Genomic DNA, 20,034 nt, shown 5'->3' with positions numbered 1-20,034 from the left:
AAGGAAGCAGTGCTTATTAATGATTTGGTCATTTTTTCTGATAGACAAACCTTTGGGGATCTCAGTGATGAGCATTAACTGGAAGCAGCTACCAGTCGCCCTGGGGGGCTCACAGAGCTAACCGGGGCCGCACGATGCTTTCCACTGAAAACCAGACAGATTTGGCCACTCTCTATTACCCACAGGTGCCTGTAGGCAGGCAGGCAGGCTTCATTCTGTTTGAGCTCTTTCAGGACAAAAATGCTCAGAAATATAGGACTCGTAAGTATTTTTTGTTAAAGACAGACTGGCATTTAGCTCCCATGACGGACTAGCATATTAAATATTTTGGTTGCGTGAAAACCCCTCTCTGTAGCTCAGTGCTCCTGGTCTTTCCCTAGAGCGGTTCTGCTGCTCCTGGCATTTTTGCGTGGAAGTTCTGGGTCGTCCCTGCTCTGACATTTTTGAGAGCTTATGGACAGAGCGCCAGGCCCCAACCAATTTACTGACAGAATTGGGGTATTTGAATTGGAAACTTTCTAGCTTCTGTTTCCAGATCTAAAAGCATTTAGTCTTTCTGACTGTATCTCCTTGCAGCATGAATACTTAATAATTAAATTACTGAAGCAAATCGGTCTGAAGATTGTTATGTCAAATGCAGCATTTTAGAATTTCATGCAAATTTACTATCAAATAAACCTCTACCTAATGTTTAGTCTCGTTTGTTTTTTCACCTGATGTTACATTTAATTTACTTAATAATTAGGAATTGTAAAGTTCTTTTGTTACAACAGAAGCATCAACCACCTGCCTGTTCACTGCAGAAGTATGAATTCTCCCAGGAGACAGCTTTTTCCTATGGTATATAAAGACATATTGCTTCAATGAATACTGGTAGAAAGGGCTGAGCGTATGGCTCAATAAAACATGTACCAATATTTTAATATTAAAGTATTATTAACAGAACAGTGTGCGAGAATTGCTGGCATGACGTAACAAAGTCTATTCTATACAACACCGGCAAAGGCCAGCTGCAAATAAGGAACAATAAGGAATAGCATCTTTTACTCCATCCGTCAAGGAACTACAGGACAGCTCAAGGTCACAATTTTAGACATCTGAAGTTGAGTAAGACACACTCTATCCAGACTTCTTACTCTTACTTGCACTTACAAGTAACCTTTACTGACGTTTGTGCTGGGCACCATGTGTCAGTAGTATTATCAAAGGAATGTCGTTAGCGTCTCAAAAGCATCGCTTGAGTTATAATTGCCAAAAGTAATTCTAAGCCCACGGTCAAAAAAGACTAAAGACAAAAAATCAAGGTTGTTGTTGTAACTCAGGATGAAGGTAACTTAGCAGAAATATTGACTGGAAGTTCAGCCTCCAAATGAAATAGGTTCTATTTCAGTGTTACAATCTTGTTTTTCCGAATGCTTCCAAACACTCCAGGAAACAATAAAGAAACAGAAAACAAATTATTGCTTTTAATTACCCCAAAATTTTAGACATGCAATGATATTGTAAAAAACCACACTCTTAGGTTGAAACATGGTATATCAAGTTAGTAGAGAATGGAAAGATTTTATAGTTCAATTTAGAAAAACAAAGCAAATCCCACCCAAACCCCAAACTCAAAACACAGATGGGACATGCTGACACAATTATAACACGTTACCAGATGCGGCACTGAATGGCGAGCATTACCAATTCAATTCATCATCCAAATAACTTATTTGCCAAGTTCCAGTCCTGAAGTCCCGAAAGGCTGCCTGCCCCGAAAGAGCGCCTGCGGACAGCCCGGGTCAGGCTCTGCTGCTGCAGGCACGCTGCTGAGATTTTAAAGCTAGTTAGTTCACTTACTGCTTATACCATGCAGCAGTCCCCGCACCTTATAGAGTCTGCCAAACCGGCACTGTGCAGAAAGGATTTTCCATAGAGCTGTTAAAACCTTGAAATCACAATCAACCACATATTTCAATGGGAAGTGAAGAGAGAACAAAATACTTATCCTTCTGAAATTTCCACTGAAATCAGAGGGGAAAGGAAAGGAGGGGGTGTAAAAATAATTTTCTGAATTTGCTTTTTTTGTTGAACCTGAGACAAAAAACTCTAAGGACAAGGAGTTTAAAATACAGATCAATATTACATGTATTAGCATACCTTTGTTAGCACTTCCCTGCTCTATTTAATTCCTAGTTATTGACATACATATAAAGTTTATATTTTAATAATTCTAACAATAACCTTTTGGCCAACTTAACCTTCCATCTGAAGTACTGAACTGTTATATTCTATTTCTGTAACAGCAGTTTAGACACAAATACTACATTTTAACTATTGCCAGCGGCGGCCTTTCTGCAGTTACAACTGAAATCTACCCAGACTAAAAATTTCAGATCTTGCGTTCATCATTTTAAACAGATGATGGAAGAGTATTTTTAAAAAGGAACTTTTCCCTGATTCCAGTAGGTGGCAATAGCTCTGCCCTAAAAAGCTCAGAGAAACTGGTGCTTCAGAAGGGGAATGAGGCACTGCATCCCTGCCCACACACGCTGTACTGGGGAGGCTCTGAATTAAATCAACCAACAGAGCTATCCAAAGAATGATTCTTCCACTGTCAGCCCTAAAATTCACTGGAAATCATTAATGTCATAACTGAAAATGGAGCCCCAAGGAGACTTAAATAATACTCTAAGACCACTTATAACAAGACAATTATTTCACACCCGATTTGTGAGAGCAAGCACTTAACATCGAGTGTCACTCTGCTTTGATTTGTACATGCAGGTGCAATACCTATGCCAAATCTAAGGAATTTATAAAGTACAGAAATGTAAGCTGTTATGCTATCTCTGTTGTATCTCTGTTGTTACACTACCTCTAAAAGTTTATGACATTTATAAACATCAGGTACCGAAGTCTTCCTTGTTACGTGAAACTCAAAAGTTTGGGATCTGGCAGTAGAAGAACTCAGCAGAAATCAAAGTAATTATCTATTTTCCATGGCCTCTGACAACTAAAAAGAACTTTACATAAATAAGTGCTTTTTAACAATAGTTATTTTGCCAAGAAAATATGCTAAATGGGAATATACATCATCTGAATCACAGGTCTGAAGAACTAAATAATAATGCAGAGCCTCAAACTCATCTCTCATTATCATCTATGCAAAGCCAATGTGACAGCTGTGGAAAGCTACAGGAAAAAAGAAAGTCTATATGTCCTACAAGCAAGAAGAAATGCCCAAAATGCTGCTGTTCAGAAGCACGACCTGCCATCTAACAGACTGCCCACGTCCTGGCCTGCACTAACCGACGAGCCGAGTTAAAATAAGGTCACGACTTTAAATAAAATGAATCAATAATTCCAGCTCATCTTGCGCCAGTGAGGGATTGATGTTACTGCTTCTTTTCTCAAGGAAATGAACCACACATGCAGACAGCACATACAATAATTTATATGAATTAAACTCAACAAACATATTGAATTATTCAACAGTCCTAATGCAGAAATGTGTTAATTTATTTTCCCTCAAAAAGAAAAAAAAATACTCTGAAAACTTCATCCTTTTAAGAAGGGAAGAGATCACAATTTTACTATATCAGATGATGTGATTATTGAAGAGTTACTTATTATGGAATAAAGGTGTGTAAGATTTGGATTAGGGATGCTGTTAAAAGTACAAGCTGCTGTATGGAGGACTGGGCTTGACCCTGCTGAATGTTCTTTATCAGTAAAAATCCCCAACCACATGCATCTTTCACAAATATTTTCTGCCTGCAAAACAGAGAAAATTTCAATTTAGTAAATTCTTTGCAGAGTGTAAAAACCTGAAGGAATCTGCTGAGACAATTTTCACTGAGGTTTATTATTTAAATCTGCACTTCAGAGTCAACAACTGAACACATGTAAAAAACAACTATCGGAAATATTCCCCTCTCCGAAAAAAAAATCCACACGCTCCCGAATATGAGTCAGTTCCTTTTGCTTTGGCTCCAAGGCAGACGGGGAAATCCCCAGCGCTCTGCCAGCAGCGGCTCCCTGCACGCTCGGGCCCTCTGGCGAAGCACCCTCCTCGGCCCCCGCCTCGGACTCCCTCGGGCGAGCAGAGCGCCGGGGCCATGCTCTGCCCCTGCTGCGACACCGCCCCGGGAGAACTCCCCGGCGAGGCACGGACGTCTTCAATCTGTCCCCAAAAAGATGAGCAGCTGAAGAAGCTAATTAGCAGCAGGCTCCTATGGGCAATAAAAGACTCTCTGCTCCAGTGTCCATTTCATAAAAGAGGGAGAGGAAAGCTGCAGGAATTATCCACATAGTCTAAGCACGCTGACAAGAGACTGCCAATTCTCTCGGATATGTTGGCATTTTTTTTTCCTTCACTTTCCTATCTATCTCCTTTGTCAACTAACAGCAAACATGTTTTTGAAATGGGAAACAAGATTTATTCTAGTCCCATCTCAGCTGACCGGAGAATGACTGAAATGAGCACAAAGCTTGCTCCTTCAACAGGATGTAAATTCAAATTTTAAACACCACAGCATCTTCTTCCTTGGACCGCTTTTAAGCGGTGAAGAGCACAAACTCAGTTTCCATTTAAGTAACTGTAACACAATTTTTCCTGACACAAACCAGCTTTGCTTTGCTTTGCTTTGCTTTTCTTTTCTTTTCTTTTCTTTTCTTTTCTTTTCTTTTCTTTTCTTTTCTTTTCTTTTCTTTTCTTTTCTTTTCCATCCCATCCCATCCCATCCCATCCCATCCCGGATGTTTTAGCTCAAGGGCCACTTTTGCTTTTCTATTCCAGTTACCTCAATGCTACACCATCTGAAGTAGTCGTTACAACAACTAACCCAAATAGCTGTCAGCATCTGTCGCTTCATCGTTCTCTACCAGAACGCCTTTTAAATAGTAACTTAGACTAAGATCTTGAAGCAGTGTTCAGCAGCGAAGTGCAATACAAACGAACTGGCAGAAAACACCACAAACGATGTTTCAAACTAACCAGACCTGCTTTAAAATCCTATTTTGTGCTGGGTGTCTCCAAGTAAATTTTGTCTTCAGCATATAAACTAAATGTTTCCAGAGTCAGAACACATTCACTTCATAACAGGATTGACTAGGTGTATACTTTGTCCTTCCTTTCAAGCATCCAGAATTTGCCATTGGTTGAGTAGATACAAAGAGTTAGGGCTATTAACAGTAATTCCTAAGTAATTACACTAAAGGAATGTAAATAGTTTCAGTTTAGATTATCATGTTGGTCTGCCCATTATTTTAGACCTAAAATGCACATACAATGTACAAAGGACTTTAATTGGTCAGGCATTAGATTCAGTCAAAAATAAAATAATACTAAATGGGTTTTCTTCCCCTTGAAAATGAATATGAAGAGACTATCTTCTGCTAATGTTGCAACAAAATTCCATCCTCAATTTAAATTATTTAAGTACATATATAGATTTTACCATATTTTTAAATGCTTAAAGAGATTTTACCATGGTTATCAGGCCCACCATGAAATAATTTCCTTTTAAAAGAACTTAAAAACCTGATGCCTCAAAGATTTGAGCAGGAAGAGCGGCTGAAAGAATCAGAACATTAAAATTGCATTTATTTTCCTACCTACTCCTGCATCACCAAGAGCACAGGCTTCATCTTTAGGGACACAATATTCTGCATCACTTTACCCTTCTATTCTTCCTATTTGCTCTTACCAGTTAGCAGAGATGGCATTAAAATATGCATATACAAGATTTCTTAAGATCCTCCTCTACCTCCCCAGCTCTCCAGAATCACACTGGTATGTGCAACCATTAGACTGTGATTACACTGTCTAATATTCTCCTCCCAGAAAAGACCTTGTGTCTTAGATTTTAGGCTGACAAAGACTGTAATAAGTTTCAGATTTTTTTTCATTTCTGTTTTTGCACACCTCACTAACATGTAGAAAATATCATTACACTGAAGTACGTACTCCTAATCAAATAGGACAAATAGCATGGTGTACTGCCACACAGCTACTCCAGGTTTCCATACTTACTGGCAATGGTGAAGATAATCAGAATTTAATTCTATTTAAAACTGCATATATTTTGGTTTTCTTTCCTAAATGATCTCAGGGGGAAGAGGAGGGATTCTATGTTCTGGTTCCTACTGTAGTGATGAATATTTCAATTTAGCACACATTTAGCATATTGTCCAGAAAGAAATTTCACTAAGACTACTGGTTATAATTGCAGCTCTTCTGAGTGCTGCCGATATAGATGCAGATGTAAATATTCTGTAGATCCTGCTACTTTCCTGAACAATGCATTGACTCCCTCTACTACCTTTCTACTGCACAAATGTGAGAACTATAACCCTATGTATAATCTTCATCTATCGATCTGAAGCCCTAGTAAGAGAAATACTAGTTTCTCCTCTAATTGCCGCTGAATTTAGCAGCACTTTTCAATGCAGGCCCTTGTAGAAAGATTCCAAATCAACATTTCAGCAATAAAATCTTCTACCAATAGTTCCTGCATGACAAAACAAGCAATGTCTACCTGGGGACAGAAGAGTACTTCATTCCTGGAAGGCTGCTCTGGTGCTAGCCTTTCCGTGGTAACAGGAAAGGTCTGTATACCCATTGCCCATGACGTACTGAAAACAGATTCTCAGTCTTTAAATGTGTGAATACACACATACATTTTTTTAGCATTAGTAAAGCAGTCACAGCAACTTTTACAAATGTACTTGTCACATTGCAAAAGCATCTTTATAAGACAGTGCCTAGCAAAATAAGTGTAATGAACTTATTTATGTCTGTCTGTGTTTACAAGCAGCAAAAGGAACCTGACATTTCTAGAAAAATCTAATGTTGCTACAAAGAAGAAGTATTCTAAGACAACAAGCAGCACTATTCTAGACAACAGGCAGCACTGTATGAATGTAAAGCTCCCCAGAATACTCCAGAGGCTGTGACAGACACTGGCATGTCCCTCGTTGGACATAAACCAGGCTGTTGTCTGAGAATCCAGCTAATGAACTCCTATGGTTTTTTTTTTAACCACTGGAATCTAGTCAGCATCCAGGCTCGAATGCCGATGTCGTTAGGCACATTCCTGCAGTGGAAACTCTCCTGAAGCTGGGAACCAGGGTTTGACTGCCTGCCTGACCTGCTTCCTCACATTGCCCGGGTAATTTAAAGCCAATTTTCCCCAGAACAGGTTTCTGAGATATAGTTAAACTCCTCAGCAAACTGACAGATGTGAGCAACAGGCACACAGTGACACGTAACAGCATTATTGAGTATCTGTAAACATGCCGTTAATTTTACACGGAAGGAAGGAGCTCCGGAGAGCACTGGCCAGAGGAAAATGAAAAGCTTCCCAAACGCAGAGCTCTTCTTGCACTCGCCTTTGCAATGAATGCCCTTAGAGAGGGGAATGCTTCTTTATATTGACGAAAGCAGGATTCTCCATGAAGCATTAAACTCCCGTGGCAGGGAGATGTGCCTCTAACGAAGTTAATAAAAATGGCTGAAGAAAGCAAATCACTCAGCTCCTCTCCCTTTATAGATTTCTGTTCCCAATCATCCTCCTTCGGGGACTGTGGAGATGTGCCAGATAATTTTGTGGACAGGATGGCTTCTAGGCTTGCCTCTGATCTGCAGATGATGTTATTATTTCTTCATAATTCTTCATAATTGTTTACTGTATAAAGTCAACATCTTTCTCTCCAGAGGGAGATTGCTCAGAGTCACTCATGAGAGCCTTTTAGCTCACAGTTGTGGGCCTGCTGTGGTCTCGACAACATACTCACGTCAAGGTTAATGTCATGTCAAGGCACTATTAGTAGCTCCTTTCCTTGCACAGTATTCCTTGAACTGTAAGAATATTAATGCAATTTAAAGTTACTTCTAAAGCATTCTTGGCTGGCCTTTAGGGTTATTGCAATTACACAGAGAGAAGTTTCAAGGTTTCTGAGAGTACTCTGGGAGTAATTGCAATTGTGGGGAAAAACTAGATTTCAGTTTGTGCTCTGAAAGCAATCTCCTCCACATGCAGTCCTGGCTGAGAGATGGATTCTGCCCGTGACCTTTGTCATGCCACCTGAGCTTCATATTGGAAGTTTCCCATTGCATCCCCATCTGTCAAAGTGAGATAATGCTTTTTATCAACTTTGTGGGGATTTTATAATTCGATGTTCACGAAGAGAATAGAACTGCAAGCCTTTCTGTGCTACTGCTAAATGCAAAACTCCCCTAAATCCTGGAGAACAGAGTCCCAACACAGAACCCTCAGACCACACTAAGAGAGAAGACACAGTTCTTCTTTTATTACGAAGTGAATAATTTAAGAATATTCTTGCTCACTGTCTTACTGTTTTGAAACCATCCTTTATACGTCCCTGGGCAGAGCTGGAGGCAGCAAGGTTTGCATGTCAACAGTTGTTTTGTTAGCTGGTTCAGTAATACCAAGGGCAGCAAAGCACCTGGCTGTGCTGGTGCCCTGGGCAAGACGCTCCTCTCTGCATTATTCCAATACCCGAGTCAGGCTTATGTAACTGATTAAATAAATAAAAAAATAAATCTCTATTCTTTGTCTTACATTTATGATCTTACAAGTGTACCTGTTGTGCACTACCCATGCTGCTTCAAGGCCTGACTTGGACTTGGTCAGATTTATTCTTATGCGGTCTCCCTCCCCCAGGGCCACTGCTGGCCACAGTGTTCCCTATATTCAAAAGAACCAAAATGCTATATTCTTCTTGAAAAACATTTGGACACTCTAATTGTCTCCCTAGGTTTCTATGACAACCACAGCAACATAAACCGCCTTGCTGGCAGCCACAGGAGACTGAAATCTCTGCTCTCTTCACTCCCCTCCCCAGAACTTCTCAATTTAGAACGTACCGCAACTGAATAAATATGATTAACAATAAACATAGAGGTGGTGTCTAGTACACCAGGCTGGCACTGGGGAAACTTCTTGCAAATAAAACTACAGTACAGTATTTTATGATAACAGTCAAAACATTGCCTGTTACCTCAGTGTTATCAAAGTACCTTGGGATCAACTGTGAAGAACAGTGCAAAGCTACAAATATATAAACAGGAGGGTTTTCTATGTCAGCTTGCGTGGCTGCAGAGAGCTTTAAAAAAATACAACAAGGCTGTCTCTGTTGGTGCCTCTAAGCACCTCTCACCTTGCTGGTAGGTTACACATCAGGAATAGATAAGCCCCTGAGCAAATGTCAGGACGGTTGGGGTTAAGACAGCTGCAGAGCTATGTGGCTGCGCGCACATCGCGCGGTGTGACTGCAGGCACCTCTCCGTGGCTGCAGCTCCCAGCTCTCCAGCAGGAAAACCATAAACAAAACGTGATGGCAGCAGCGGTGAAAGGCTCTGCACGGCATCTGCACTTGGTCAATCCAAGCCCAGCAGAAGCCGTTTCTCTGAACCTCCGGCATCAGGCAAGGCAGTCAGAGCTGCTGCTTTTGCAAAGGCAAAACTGAGGTCCAACGAATCCCAACCAAATAGCTCAGGTCTTCCTTCTCTCCTGAGCAAAACTGATGGCAAAATAAATTGGCCATATGAGGTCAGTGTAACTCCGGAGGTTTTAAGCCATTTAAAGCCATTCAGCCAATACTGGATGGCATGAAGCCATCAGGATACACAGGAGGTATAAAGAGGCTGCATGTGGTAATTACGGTTATCAGCTGTGCATAGATCACAAAATCATCTTTCAAACGATTAAACTAGTCTCTGATCGTAAAAATGCCATGTATTTTTAAAATAACTGCCACTGTACGTCTAGTTTGTGACAAAGTAACTTTGTGAAAGGAAGGGATGCAATTTCAAGCACCAGCAACAGCCGTGATTTCTTTGCCAGTGCTGTTAGTTTGTCGCTGTTAGCTGTTAGGCACTTGTTCTCCCTATGCTGCCAGAAAGATCCAGACAACTCCTGCTGCTCTGAGACACAACTGGGGATGTAACCACGTCCTTTTCACTGCAGCTATCTTCTGCCTTGGCAGGGAAATCCTACGGCTTTGTGGGACCGATTTTGCTGTAAAGCAGGATTTGAGGAAGCAGAGCTATGTGGGTACATGAACGTGAACCCTTGGAAGCCAAAATCTATGGGGATTCCCTCTAGGCCAGTATGCAGAAATACACGTATCTGTGAGGAAGAGGAGGAAGAGGAGGAAGAGGAGGAAGAGGAGGAAGAGGAGGAAGAGGAGGAAGAGGAGGAAGAGGAGGAAGAGGAGGAAGAGGAGGAAGAGGAGGAAGAGGAGGAAGAGGAGGAAGAGGAGGAGGTGCCACAGGGCTTGGAAGGCACAGAAGGTGCCACCTGACATTTCACAGCTTGAAGGACCGGCTTTTAGAAAACTGCCTGATTACGCAGACCAGGTGGAGACGAGATGAGAAATTAAGGAAATAAACACTAGAAATGGGGATCAAGCACAGTATGTGGAAAAAGAAATGTGGAATTTCATTGGTTTTCTTTCTTAAGGCAGAACTTTCACTCTAATGACTACCAATATAACACTGAAATTGTTCAACAGGGTCCTTATACTATGGAATTATTGTACAATATGGAAATACTGTATTTTGCAATATGGAAAGGAAATACTTCTCCTTTCCTATCTAATTTGCTCCAATAGGCTGTGCAGCAAGGAGGGTTATGTGACAGTCAGTATAAAAGGATTACTGATGCCCACATTTACTACATTATTATACAATAAGACTGCCTAATAAATAAAGTTTGATTTTATCTATCAACTATTCATAACAAGTTTATGTTTCCATTTATGCCTTCCTGCGTGTTAGCATGATTTTGCTAACTACATGCTACAGACGTGCTACTTAAAACTACAGCATATATGAAATGAATGTTGACTTGGAATACAAAGACAGATCTGTTAATTTACAAATATGAGAGTCCAAGTGCTGGAGAGCATATCAGGATATTAGGTAACATGCAAAGTATGTTGAATAATGCGCCATTGAAGACAGTCACAGAAAAAGCAAGAGGGATGAGATTTCGTAGTTTTCACAGTTATATTAATAAACAGGAATAGCCCCAAAATGATCCCAGTGCTTTTAAATCAGGATTACAAAGGATATAAGCTACCCTCTTTTGCATCTGGAAAGAACTACTAGGCATAACATTCTAATAGTACTGAAATCAAAAGGAGGGCAATTTTAGAGTCATTTTAAATTAATGATTTTACAATTAGTAGATATTTTCATACCTTCCAAACTCTGTCCAATATGACTCGCTGCCACTAAGGCACTTGGTTTTAACTTCTGAGAAATACACATGAAAGTTAAAAAAAAAAAAAAATAAAATAAAAAAGCCCAAACCACCACACAAACCTTTGCATATTTCCCAAGTACGTTTATGGCACGTGGGTGGTATAGATGAATTATGGTGAGGAGGTTTTATCAGCACTAATTGCACATTTTATCACCAGTAATTATATAATTTGCTTGTGGCACTGAACCATTCTAAACTCTAATCCAAGCCCTAATCATTATTAAAGTATTGATAAAGCCTTTACAGGACATTGTTCTAACTCATAAAGCCATTTCTTAAGAATAGTCAATACTTCAGAAAACTTGAAGATTGCTGTGACTTCACAGGCAATCTTTGTGCTGCTTAAGGAAGAGAGGTATGATGTATTTTGCAGTTGCATTGGGACTTTTCTATGAATGCACACATTTTTACAGCCCAAGTGCAAGGTATGGCATGACGCCGCTTTTAAGCACAGGAACACAGAAATCTGTGGCCACGAACCATGCTTTTGACAATTTGAACTTTTCAGATTTTTATCATTTTAGATCATTCAGCTGAGCAACTCAGTTTCTTTAGTAGGCCAATATTAAGTGTGGTTTAATTAAAGCATTTAAAAAGAAAATTAATTCAGAAGGCTTTAAGTGTATACCTAGGGAATATGCCCCTCAAATGAATGAAGACATCAGGGAAAAGTAATTTTCCTAATTGCTAGTGTACTTTTGCCATACTTTCTAAGTGGCAGACTACACCAAACCGGCTGCACATGTCAGGGTCAAGGCTTTTATTTAGAACAGTTGTTAGAATGTAATCACCCATTTTTGACAAAGCCAAGTTATTTTTTTCTTCCAGAACATCCTAAGAGTAACATTTTATGTAAAAACAAAAGTGTTCGCAATAGCATAAAATACACCATCAGTAGAGCACAAGACCAGAAGTTCTTGAAAAGTGACATACCTGCCCCACGCTGCTTTCATTGTAGAATCTTTATCAACAGGAATGCATGAGGACTCAACAACACTTGATTTATTCAGTTTGTAGCAGAGACCACAGTCTGGATCTAACATACATCCATTACAATAACTGAAAGAGAAAGAAATAAATACTGAAGTAACACTTTATTCATTTGTACATGTCAAAACCAACAGCATCTCCTCATCAGTCTTCGGATGCACATAGTCAAGTTGTCAGTGTTGGAGACAAGATAATAGAAACTGCCCCCAAACTAATACAGATTGCTTCTGCCTTCCTCTGTACCACGTTTTGGTGGCCCAGTTGCAAATCTCTCAGTGACACCGGATCAGGCTGTAGGAGAATTCACTCATGGAATGAATTTTAATTAAAAAAAGACAGATTGGGGTTGAAATGAAAAAATCATACCTCATACCTAATAACCAAACTAGGATTTGGGCACGTACAGATGTGGGAGTCAGTCTGAAATCACGACACCACGTGCCTGTTCCCACACCATGTGGGAACTAGGCGCCTGAGTTCCCATTATATTTGATGGACGGAGTCAATATGTCAACGGAGCCAATTCACACACAGGCATCTAGTGCCCAGAAATATCCCGCCTGCCCTTCACCTGCCACTGCAGTGTGCAGTGCTCTTGCAGGTCATTCCCATGCCTCACACGTGCCAGATACAGATACCTCTGATTTCCTTGGTAGTCTCAAAGAGCAAGAGATGCTTACATTTAGGCAAAGTTTCCTCAATGCAATCTTGCAAGCTATTCAAGTGACTAGACAGTAAAACTGTTCTCTGGACTCCATTGGCTGCACTGCCCACATCCCCACCGACTACTGGGAGCCTAGATGCCAAGCGCCCTACAGATACCTCGCTTAGGTGTCAGTCTAAAACCTGCCTCTGAGAACAAACTGAGTGGATTTGGGCTTGTGAGCTATGAAGGCATTCCAAAACCCTTCATGCAGTGCCAGTTATCTGAAAGCTTCTGGCACAAGCTTCCCCAGATCTTGCAAATGCTCAAGACCATTGCTGCTGTGGTTAAACTACCCAGGTGTTTATCTTCCCCAGAAGCCATCTCAGATTCAGAGATATATCCTCATCAGTAAAGCCTTTGATATATTCTAAGGGATAACTTTAGGAGTTAAAAATAGGAGAATGAAAAACTGTAAAACATGAAGTCTGGAAATTTGAAATTAAAATTAGACTTTCAAATCTAACACCTGGAAATGTATAATTAAGGTCACCAAAATAGCTTCAACATATATCCCTGTAACAACAAAATGAAGGAAATAATCCTTTTTGAGTGTGTATCTTTACCATAACAATGACTTAGTGAATGAAGAAATAATCTGCTTAAACTACCATACCATTATAAAAAAAAGTAAAAGTAACTGTATAACAAAGTCCCAAGAAATTAAATCAGTAAAGCAGATTATATGGATTTAAAAAGCCTGAAAGTACATGTTTAAAATCTAGTCATGCAAACTTTTCTTACTATGTTTCTAAAAGAGTTATAGTAAGGTCAATTCATACAGTAGCTGGCAAAAAAGAGGGTTGGGAAAGTGTTAAAAACAATGTATTCATTTGAATTTTCCTACTTCCCCCAAGCTTCAGAAATTTGTGCTCTTTGTTATTGTGTGCTTTCTAAATTATCAAATTACAAGAATTTTCATGTTGTCTACTTTTTAGAAAATAAATCTATTTTAAGTACACCTTCCTCTTGCTTAACTGATAGGTCAAATTCAGGTTTGAACAGCTTTTTTTTTTATATTAGGAAAGCTGCATTAAATCAGCTCTTTAAATAGAGTTATAAACTGCAGAAAACATTTTTACAATGGAGATGAAACAAAACTTTCAGGTAGAAGTCAATTGTCTAACTGTAGTAAATGTTTCTTCTCTTGCAAGGATAAACAAGAAAATTATAACTCTGCAATTACCAATTATGAAAGGAAAGGACAATTCCAATATTACATTAGCGAGACTTAGTTACATTTTGTTAATCAATATTAGGACAGCAATGGGCAGCAACCAAAGCGGTTGACAGGAACAGAAGACCACAGATGAATAAAAACATTTTTATAAATCACAAGTGTGTAAGTATGTAATAATAATATTAAAAAGAACTAAAAAAATTATAGCATCTTCTAGTGAAAAGAATCCTATGATATCGAACAGGATGCTGATACATCATTTTCAAATTGTAGAACATCTTCCACTCAAATTATGTTGCATATCGAAGTACCTTTCAACATGAATTTCTAAAAAGACCCAGGGTGCTAGCACATCCAGCATGGCAGCCTGGCACAGAAAGCAGGTATTTCCAAATACTACATGCTATCAAGTGCAGCAGTAGATTTTTAAGTCAACTATATGCAAATTATATTCAATGTGAACACCATGTGCAAAATTTAACACATTAAAGGGGTCTTTCTCTTTGGAAAATTTCAGGATTCAAGGTTTCTCTAGATTTATTCTTTTTAGGTTTTACTTCAAGCAGAAATATAGTCAAAACACCCAACACCAGCCAGAACATCAGCAGGACACAGGAATGCAGAGGAATGACAATTAGACAAGGTGATGAGCGTCATCTTTATAGTGTTGCCAGCAGAGGACAGGACGGGGACTGGACGCCTCATCGTTTCCCTCAGTGTCCTCACAAAAATCAATGCGTAAGTTGAATGACAAATCTGAACTGTGCATTGTCTGTTCTGTCCTACGGGGCTCGCTCTGCGGATAACTCCACACAACCTCAGATGGCATTGGCTATCAGTAACCAGTCAATTGGGAAGCAGAAGGTATCTTATTTATTCCTCCCCCCCATCCAGCAGTCCAGAAAAAACTCGAGAAATTTGATTATTGATTCCAGTGTCGGTCTACACGGCTGTTAGTTCAGCTGTTCCTCGTGCTTTATTGGGTATGCACAACTGTGTCTTCCAGCTGGCATTCAACATAATAAAGGCTGCTGGATTTTATGTCATGCCAAATGTCAGAGGTTATACTTACTCATAACGGTTTAAATAATTTAAAATTATTATTTTCCACAGCTTTTCTGAAGCTTGTCTTTCAGATAGAAAAGTTAAACGACAAATATTTATAAACCCTTTACCTTTGGGTTAGGATTTGCTGTCATTAGCTATATAGCAAGTTCATACAATCAGGCTTTGACTTTAGGTTTTAGAGACAAGACCAATTTATGTCAGAGGAAACCCAGAAATTCAATATACAAGACTTAAAGCCCTTTCAAATCTATCTCCCAGCAGACTTAGGGTAGGCGGTTGCTGTTCAGATCATCCAGCATTCTTCTGTGCCCTGTTTTATCACTGATATAAAATTTTTATGTTGACTTTGATGAGGTAGATAGTAATTGCTTTTTTCCAACATGAAGATCGATGGTTTTTTCCTCCAAAATTCCAACATATACACATTACAACTGTTTCATAACACAGTAAAGAAATCTGTATCAGTTAGCAAAGACTAATGATCACTGAGTACGCAGCATGAAATAAGCAAGGAAGTTTATTTTTTTTAAAGCAGCAATTTAACAACAACCAAAGAAATCATGTGCTGAGGCTGTTTACTCTAAATTTCTCTCTCAAAAAATGGAAATAAAATATATAGCAGTTTCAGGCTTATGCTCTTCTTTACTCTAGCCCCATTACTATTTGCTAAACAAAAATATTTAAATAATTTGAAATTGAGCACATATTCACATGCTCACAGTGATTGTAAATAAATTAGGACACCAAATATACCAGGAAAAGAAATGCACAATATAATACTTACTGACATGTAACTATCTACTACAGATCTCCTTCCTGTCCTCAAACGTACCTTATCAGCCCTACCCAGACATACCCAAATATATGTCAGAATATGAATCTATAAAAATACTGATACTTCTTCATATCTACACCACAGATCAGTTATGGCCTTGAAAGCTGTATATCAGAATACTTCAGGATGTCTATGTTAAGAAGGAAATTTGCATCCGATTATAAATGGGAGATATGTTTCCTGTACTTTATCATGAAATATTTATATCCATGCTAACGTTATGAGCTAGTGTCTCGGAAACAGGTTCCTCTGTAAAGAGGCAGCTGAAAATTCCCAGGCAGGATGGTTCTCAATCAGAGACCGACAACTCATCAAGATTGAAATACCTGAGAGAGATGATTTGATTTTGATGAAACCAGGCAGTGTTACAGCAGAAAGGTTTTACAACGTGTCTAGTTCCCTCCCTGCTTACCAGCTGGGCTCCTAGGCAACCCAACGAGAAGGCAAGCGTCTAGACTTCAGATGCTTCAGCCTATGTAGCAGAATAACAACAACCAGGAATGTGAGGCTCCAGAAGCCCAAAGATGCCCAGCTTCTTTGCAGCTCAGTGGCATGAAGTCTACAAAACAAAAGTCCCAGTAGCCTGGACCCTCAGTTTATTAGAAACTGCCATGGCATGGGATTTTGGGGTTCCTGCCTCATTGCCAGACCACGTTTACTGACATGCCAATGGACCGTTCGGAGAGTAGATATCCCCAAACCTGCAATTCCCAACTCCGATTCTGCCAACTCAGTCAAGGCTTCCATGCTCTTATGTCCTCTCCATCTGACCAAATGGGAATATCTGATGTCTAGAAAGCCTGACAGCACTAACTTCAAGGTCCCTTGCTAGCAGTTTCTTGCCAGCCAGAGCACCACCAGCGTTCAGGATGCTCTGCTCCAGAGCAGCCTGCCCGATGAACTGTTCCTGAGGTTATAGGTTGATCCCAAAGGTCACAAATCCCTCCTCTTTCACAGAGAATTTAAAGTATATAGAAGAATAATTAATTGGCTAGTTGTGTACATTTCTCTTGATACCAAAATTACTGGTTTTTTTTTTCTTAACAGTGTAGTTTACTAGCCTCCAGTGCAGTCTCTAAAAAGACCGAATAAAATCTCTGACCTGCTAAAGTGCCTTTCCAGATGCCAATGAGAAGCTCACAATTGCTTCTTCCCCTGCTTTTTCCCCACTGCTTAGAATACTCCATACTTACATTTGGTTTGTCGTTGTATTTTGTGCTTTAAATTTGTAAAATGACCTTGTAAGTAATGACTTTCCTACAATTCTCAGGAGTCTCTTAATTTGAGCTGCAAATTGTACCTTGCCACTTTTTATTGAGTGATTTAGCAGTAAAAGGCCTTTGCCCAGTGCCCTTGCTCTGCAAGTGCTGTTTCTCTTTTTGTCAGATTACTTTGTCTTTTTCAAGTTGAATCTCAATTTCTGAATTGTTCATTTCAAAACATTTCATCAATTTTCACTTGTGCCACATTTTAAGGAACTTTTGACTTTGCCTTCCATATTCTGTTATCCAATTATAAAACTGTATTAATATGTTACTATCATCCGGTTACAGAAATACAAACTGAGCTTGATAATGTATTATGGACTGTGTAGTTCTTTTCCAGAATGTAACACCTGATTTCATAATACTCTACTACATGGGTAGCATGAACAGCCTCTCAGAGTATCAAAATGTCCACAAATACGGACGTTTCTTGGGGATGGACTCCTCCTACGTGTTTTGGATTCATCAGCCTCACTGAGCACATGCTGCGCAATCAGCCCCTGTATGTGAAGAAGTAGCTGTATGTGAAAATCTGACACGCTTGCAACATGCAAGACATTTTGCTCATGCCCTGTCTTCTCCACAGAATAAATTCCACCGTTGTGAGCTTGTTGAACCCACTGCTCTGGCTCTGCATGATGCAAGTATTCATATTCCTGAACAAGGTTTTCCTCACAGAACTGCAGGAACAATAAAAAAACATCTCAGGCAGGAAAGGCTCAATGTAGGGACGGGAAGGTCTTACAGTATCTACTGAGGATTAGCACACACCACCCAAAGAGAACATAAGCTGCAAATCACCACAGGCTGGAAAGGAATGTCACTTTGTGCTGCTTTCTACGCTTTCCAGCTTGCTGTTTGCCATACTGGAGACGTGATCCTAGGCCAGGTGGATCTTTCATCCTACTTGGTATGCCCTCAGGTTTACTCTTTGCTCTCAAGATTGGTTATGCACACAATCCTCTCCTCCCTTAGCATGTGGTGTAGTTGCTTTCCAGCTCCTTATAGAAAAACAACAGATTGGAATCAAGCTTTCCTTGTTTCTGTGCTTGTATTCTCCTATCTACAACCAGAGAATGCCTCCTCCTCTAGCCCCAACTGAAAGAAAATGCCCAAGATAGCTGAGCTGAGTATCACCAGTCAGAGCATGCCTACCCAACTGGACTCAACAAGGGACACAGACAACTGATGAATCCAAATAAGAAAAACAGCCAAGATATTTAACTCAACAAAAATATAAGGACTTTTGGGCAAATACTGCAGTAGATTTATCAGCTCGATTGACACACGAGGACATTGGTGCATTTAGCTTTCAGCCAGCTACACAATTAAAGAGCTTAGGGTTTTTTTGGTAAATGGCTTACTTCATTTTTATACACAAACTCATTTCAGTTAGGTACTAGGACCTTGTTTAAAACTGCCTGATGCTTGTGTCTGAGGTCTTGTGCTGTTTGCACATGCTTCACTGCACCTCAGGCATGAAATCAAGCACTTCTGATGATTCCTGTGTTGCTTCCAAAAGCTAACCATTAAATTCCAATTAAATATCACTGGCCAAGAATATAGGGGATGCTTTAAATAGTTAAAATGCATGGTAACTGCAAGATACCACTTAAAGCTGTTGTATCTGGGACACAGAAAATACAATATTTAACAAAGAATGAGAAAAACCCACTCAGACTTCAAGAGCACTTTCCTGTGATAATAGGAGACCAAATGACAGAAGTTTATTTGCTGAGGCCTCCTGGCAGTCCGTTAGGTAACACATGTATCCACTCAGTGATGTCCATAAGGAAAAGCTACCTTTTATAATCACAGCACTCATATGCTACCTGCAGTTCTGTACTTTACCATGCATTTACTCCAATAGATCTAAATCACAGTTACATTCAGGTATGATCAACCCTTCCCCATCTTCAAATCAGGCTCCTGCTCCACCTAGTCCACTGAGAGTGTTCTTCAGTGACTCCTTCCTAGACAAGTTCCAGAACAGTGCTGAATCCTTATCCTTCTTGATATGCCAGCCACATATAAATACATTCGCTCTCTCCAAACTTTCCTTAAACCCTCTTTTCCAAAGACTCACAAGCCTCAACTAAATGCAATTTACATTAACTCTGAGCAACTGTTTTCAGCTTCTTGGTGTTTGCTACTTCTGCTTTAGACCGAAGAGGACCCCGACGGCTCATCCATTTTTCCTACCTATCATAGTCCTAGAAAGGAAACTACTCTCTACAAGCCTTGCTTTGCTTAACTCCTTAGATCATCATGGCTACACCACTACTACTATAAGCACCTTGACAGCAGACTGTGCTGGAATGCTGACACCACATGAAAAGTGTCCTGATCTACTCGCACGTAGGTATCAATCGTCTCTTGTCTTTGATGATCTTTTTTTCTGAATTTATATAGCCCCCAGCACAACAGCTTCCTGATTTATGCCTGGAACTGAGCAACACAGACAATAAATAACAGAAACAACTGACTTCCATGTACCTTTCTTTTGAGCGTAATGGCAGTCTCCGTAGAATACTTTGCTTTTAAAACTACTCTTCCGAAGAGACCCTACACATACATACTATACTCCCAGCTTCTGGGCAGATCAGATACAAGCCTTGTTCAAACTTGATTAAAATCATCCTTGTGTGACTAAAACCTGCAGACCACAAAGTATAACACCATCACTCTGGAAGTGATGATTATTTTGATTATTT

General features: G+C 39.8%; 1 protein-coding gene across 2 annotated transcripts in view; it reads right to left on the bottom strand.

The window, feature by feature from the left end:
* SLC2A13 (solute carrier family 2 member 13) overlaps window positions 1–20,034 on the bottom strand; it is a 206,044-nt gene that overhangs the window by 59,338 nt on the left and 126,672 nt on the right. For both annotated transcript variants that reach the window (XM_075492063.1, XM_075492062.1), the window contains exon 7: window positions 12,213–12,338. In XM_075492063.1, coding sequence (XP_075348178.1) covers window positions 12,213–12,338 — 126 coding nt within the window. The remainder of the gene's footprint in view (window positions 1–12,212; window positions 12,339–20,034) is intronic.

This window comes from Mycteria americana, chromosome 1, assembly GCF_035582795.1.
Source record: "Mycteria americana isolate JAX WOST 10 ecotype Jacksonville Zoo and Gardens chromosome 1, USCA_MyAme_1.0, whole genome shotgun sequence".
Lineage (NCBI taxonomy): Eukaryota > Metazoa > Chordata > Aves > Ciconiiformes > Ciconiidae > Mycteria > Mycteria americana.
The sequence above is the reverse complement of the archived record's forward strand: the minus strand, read 5'-3'. Positions and strand labels throughout refer to the sequence as shown.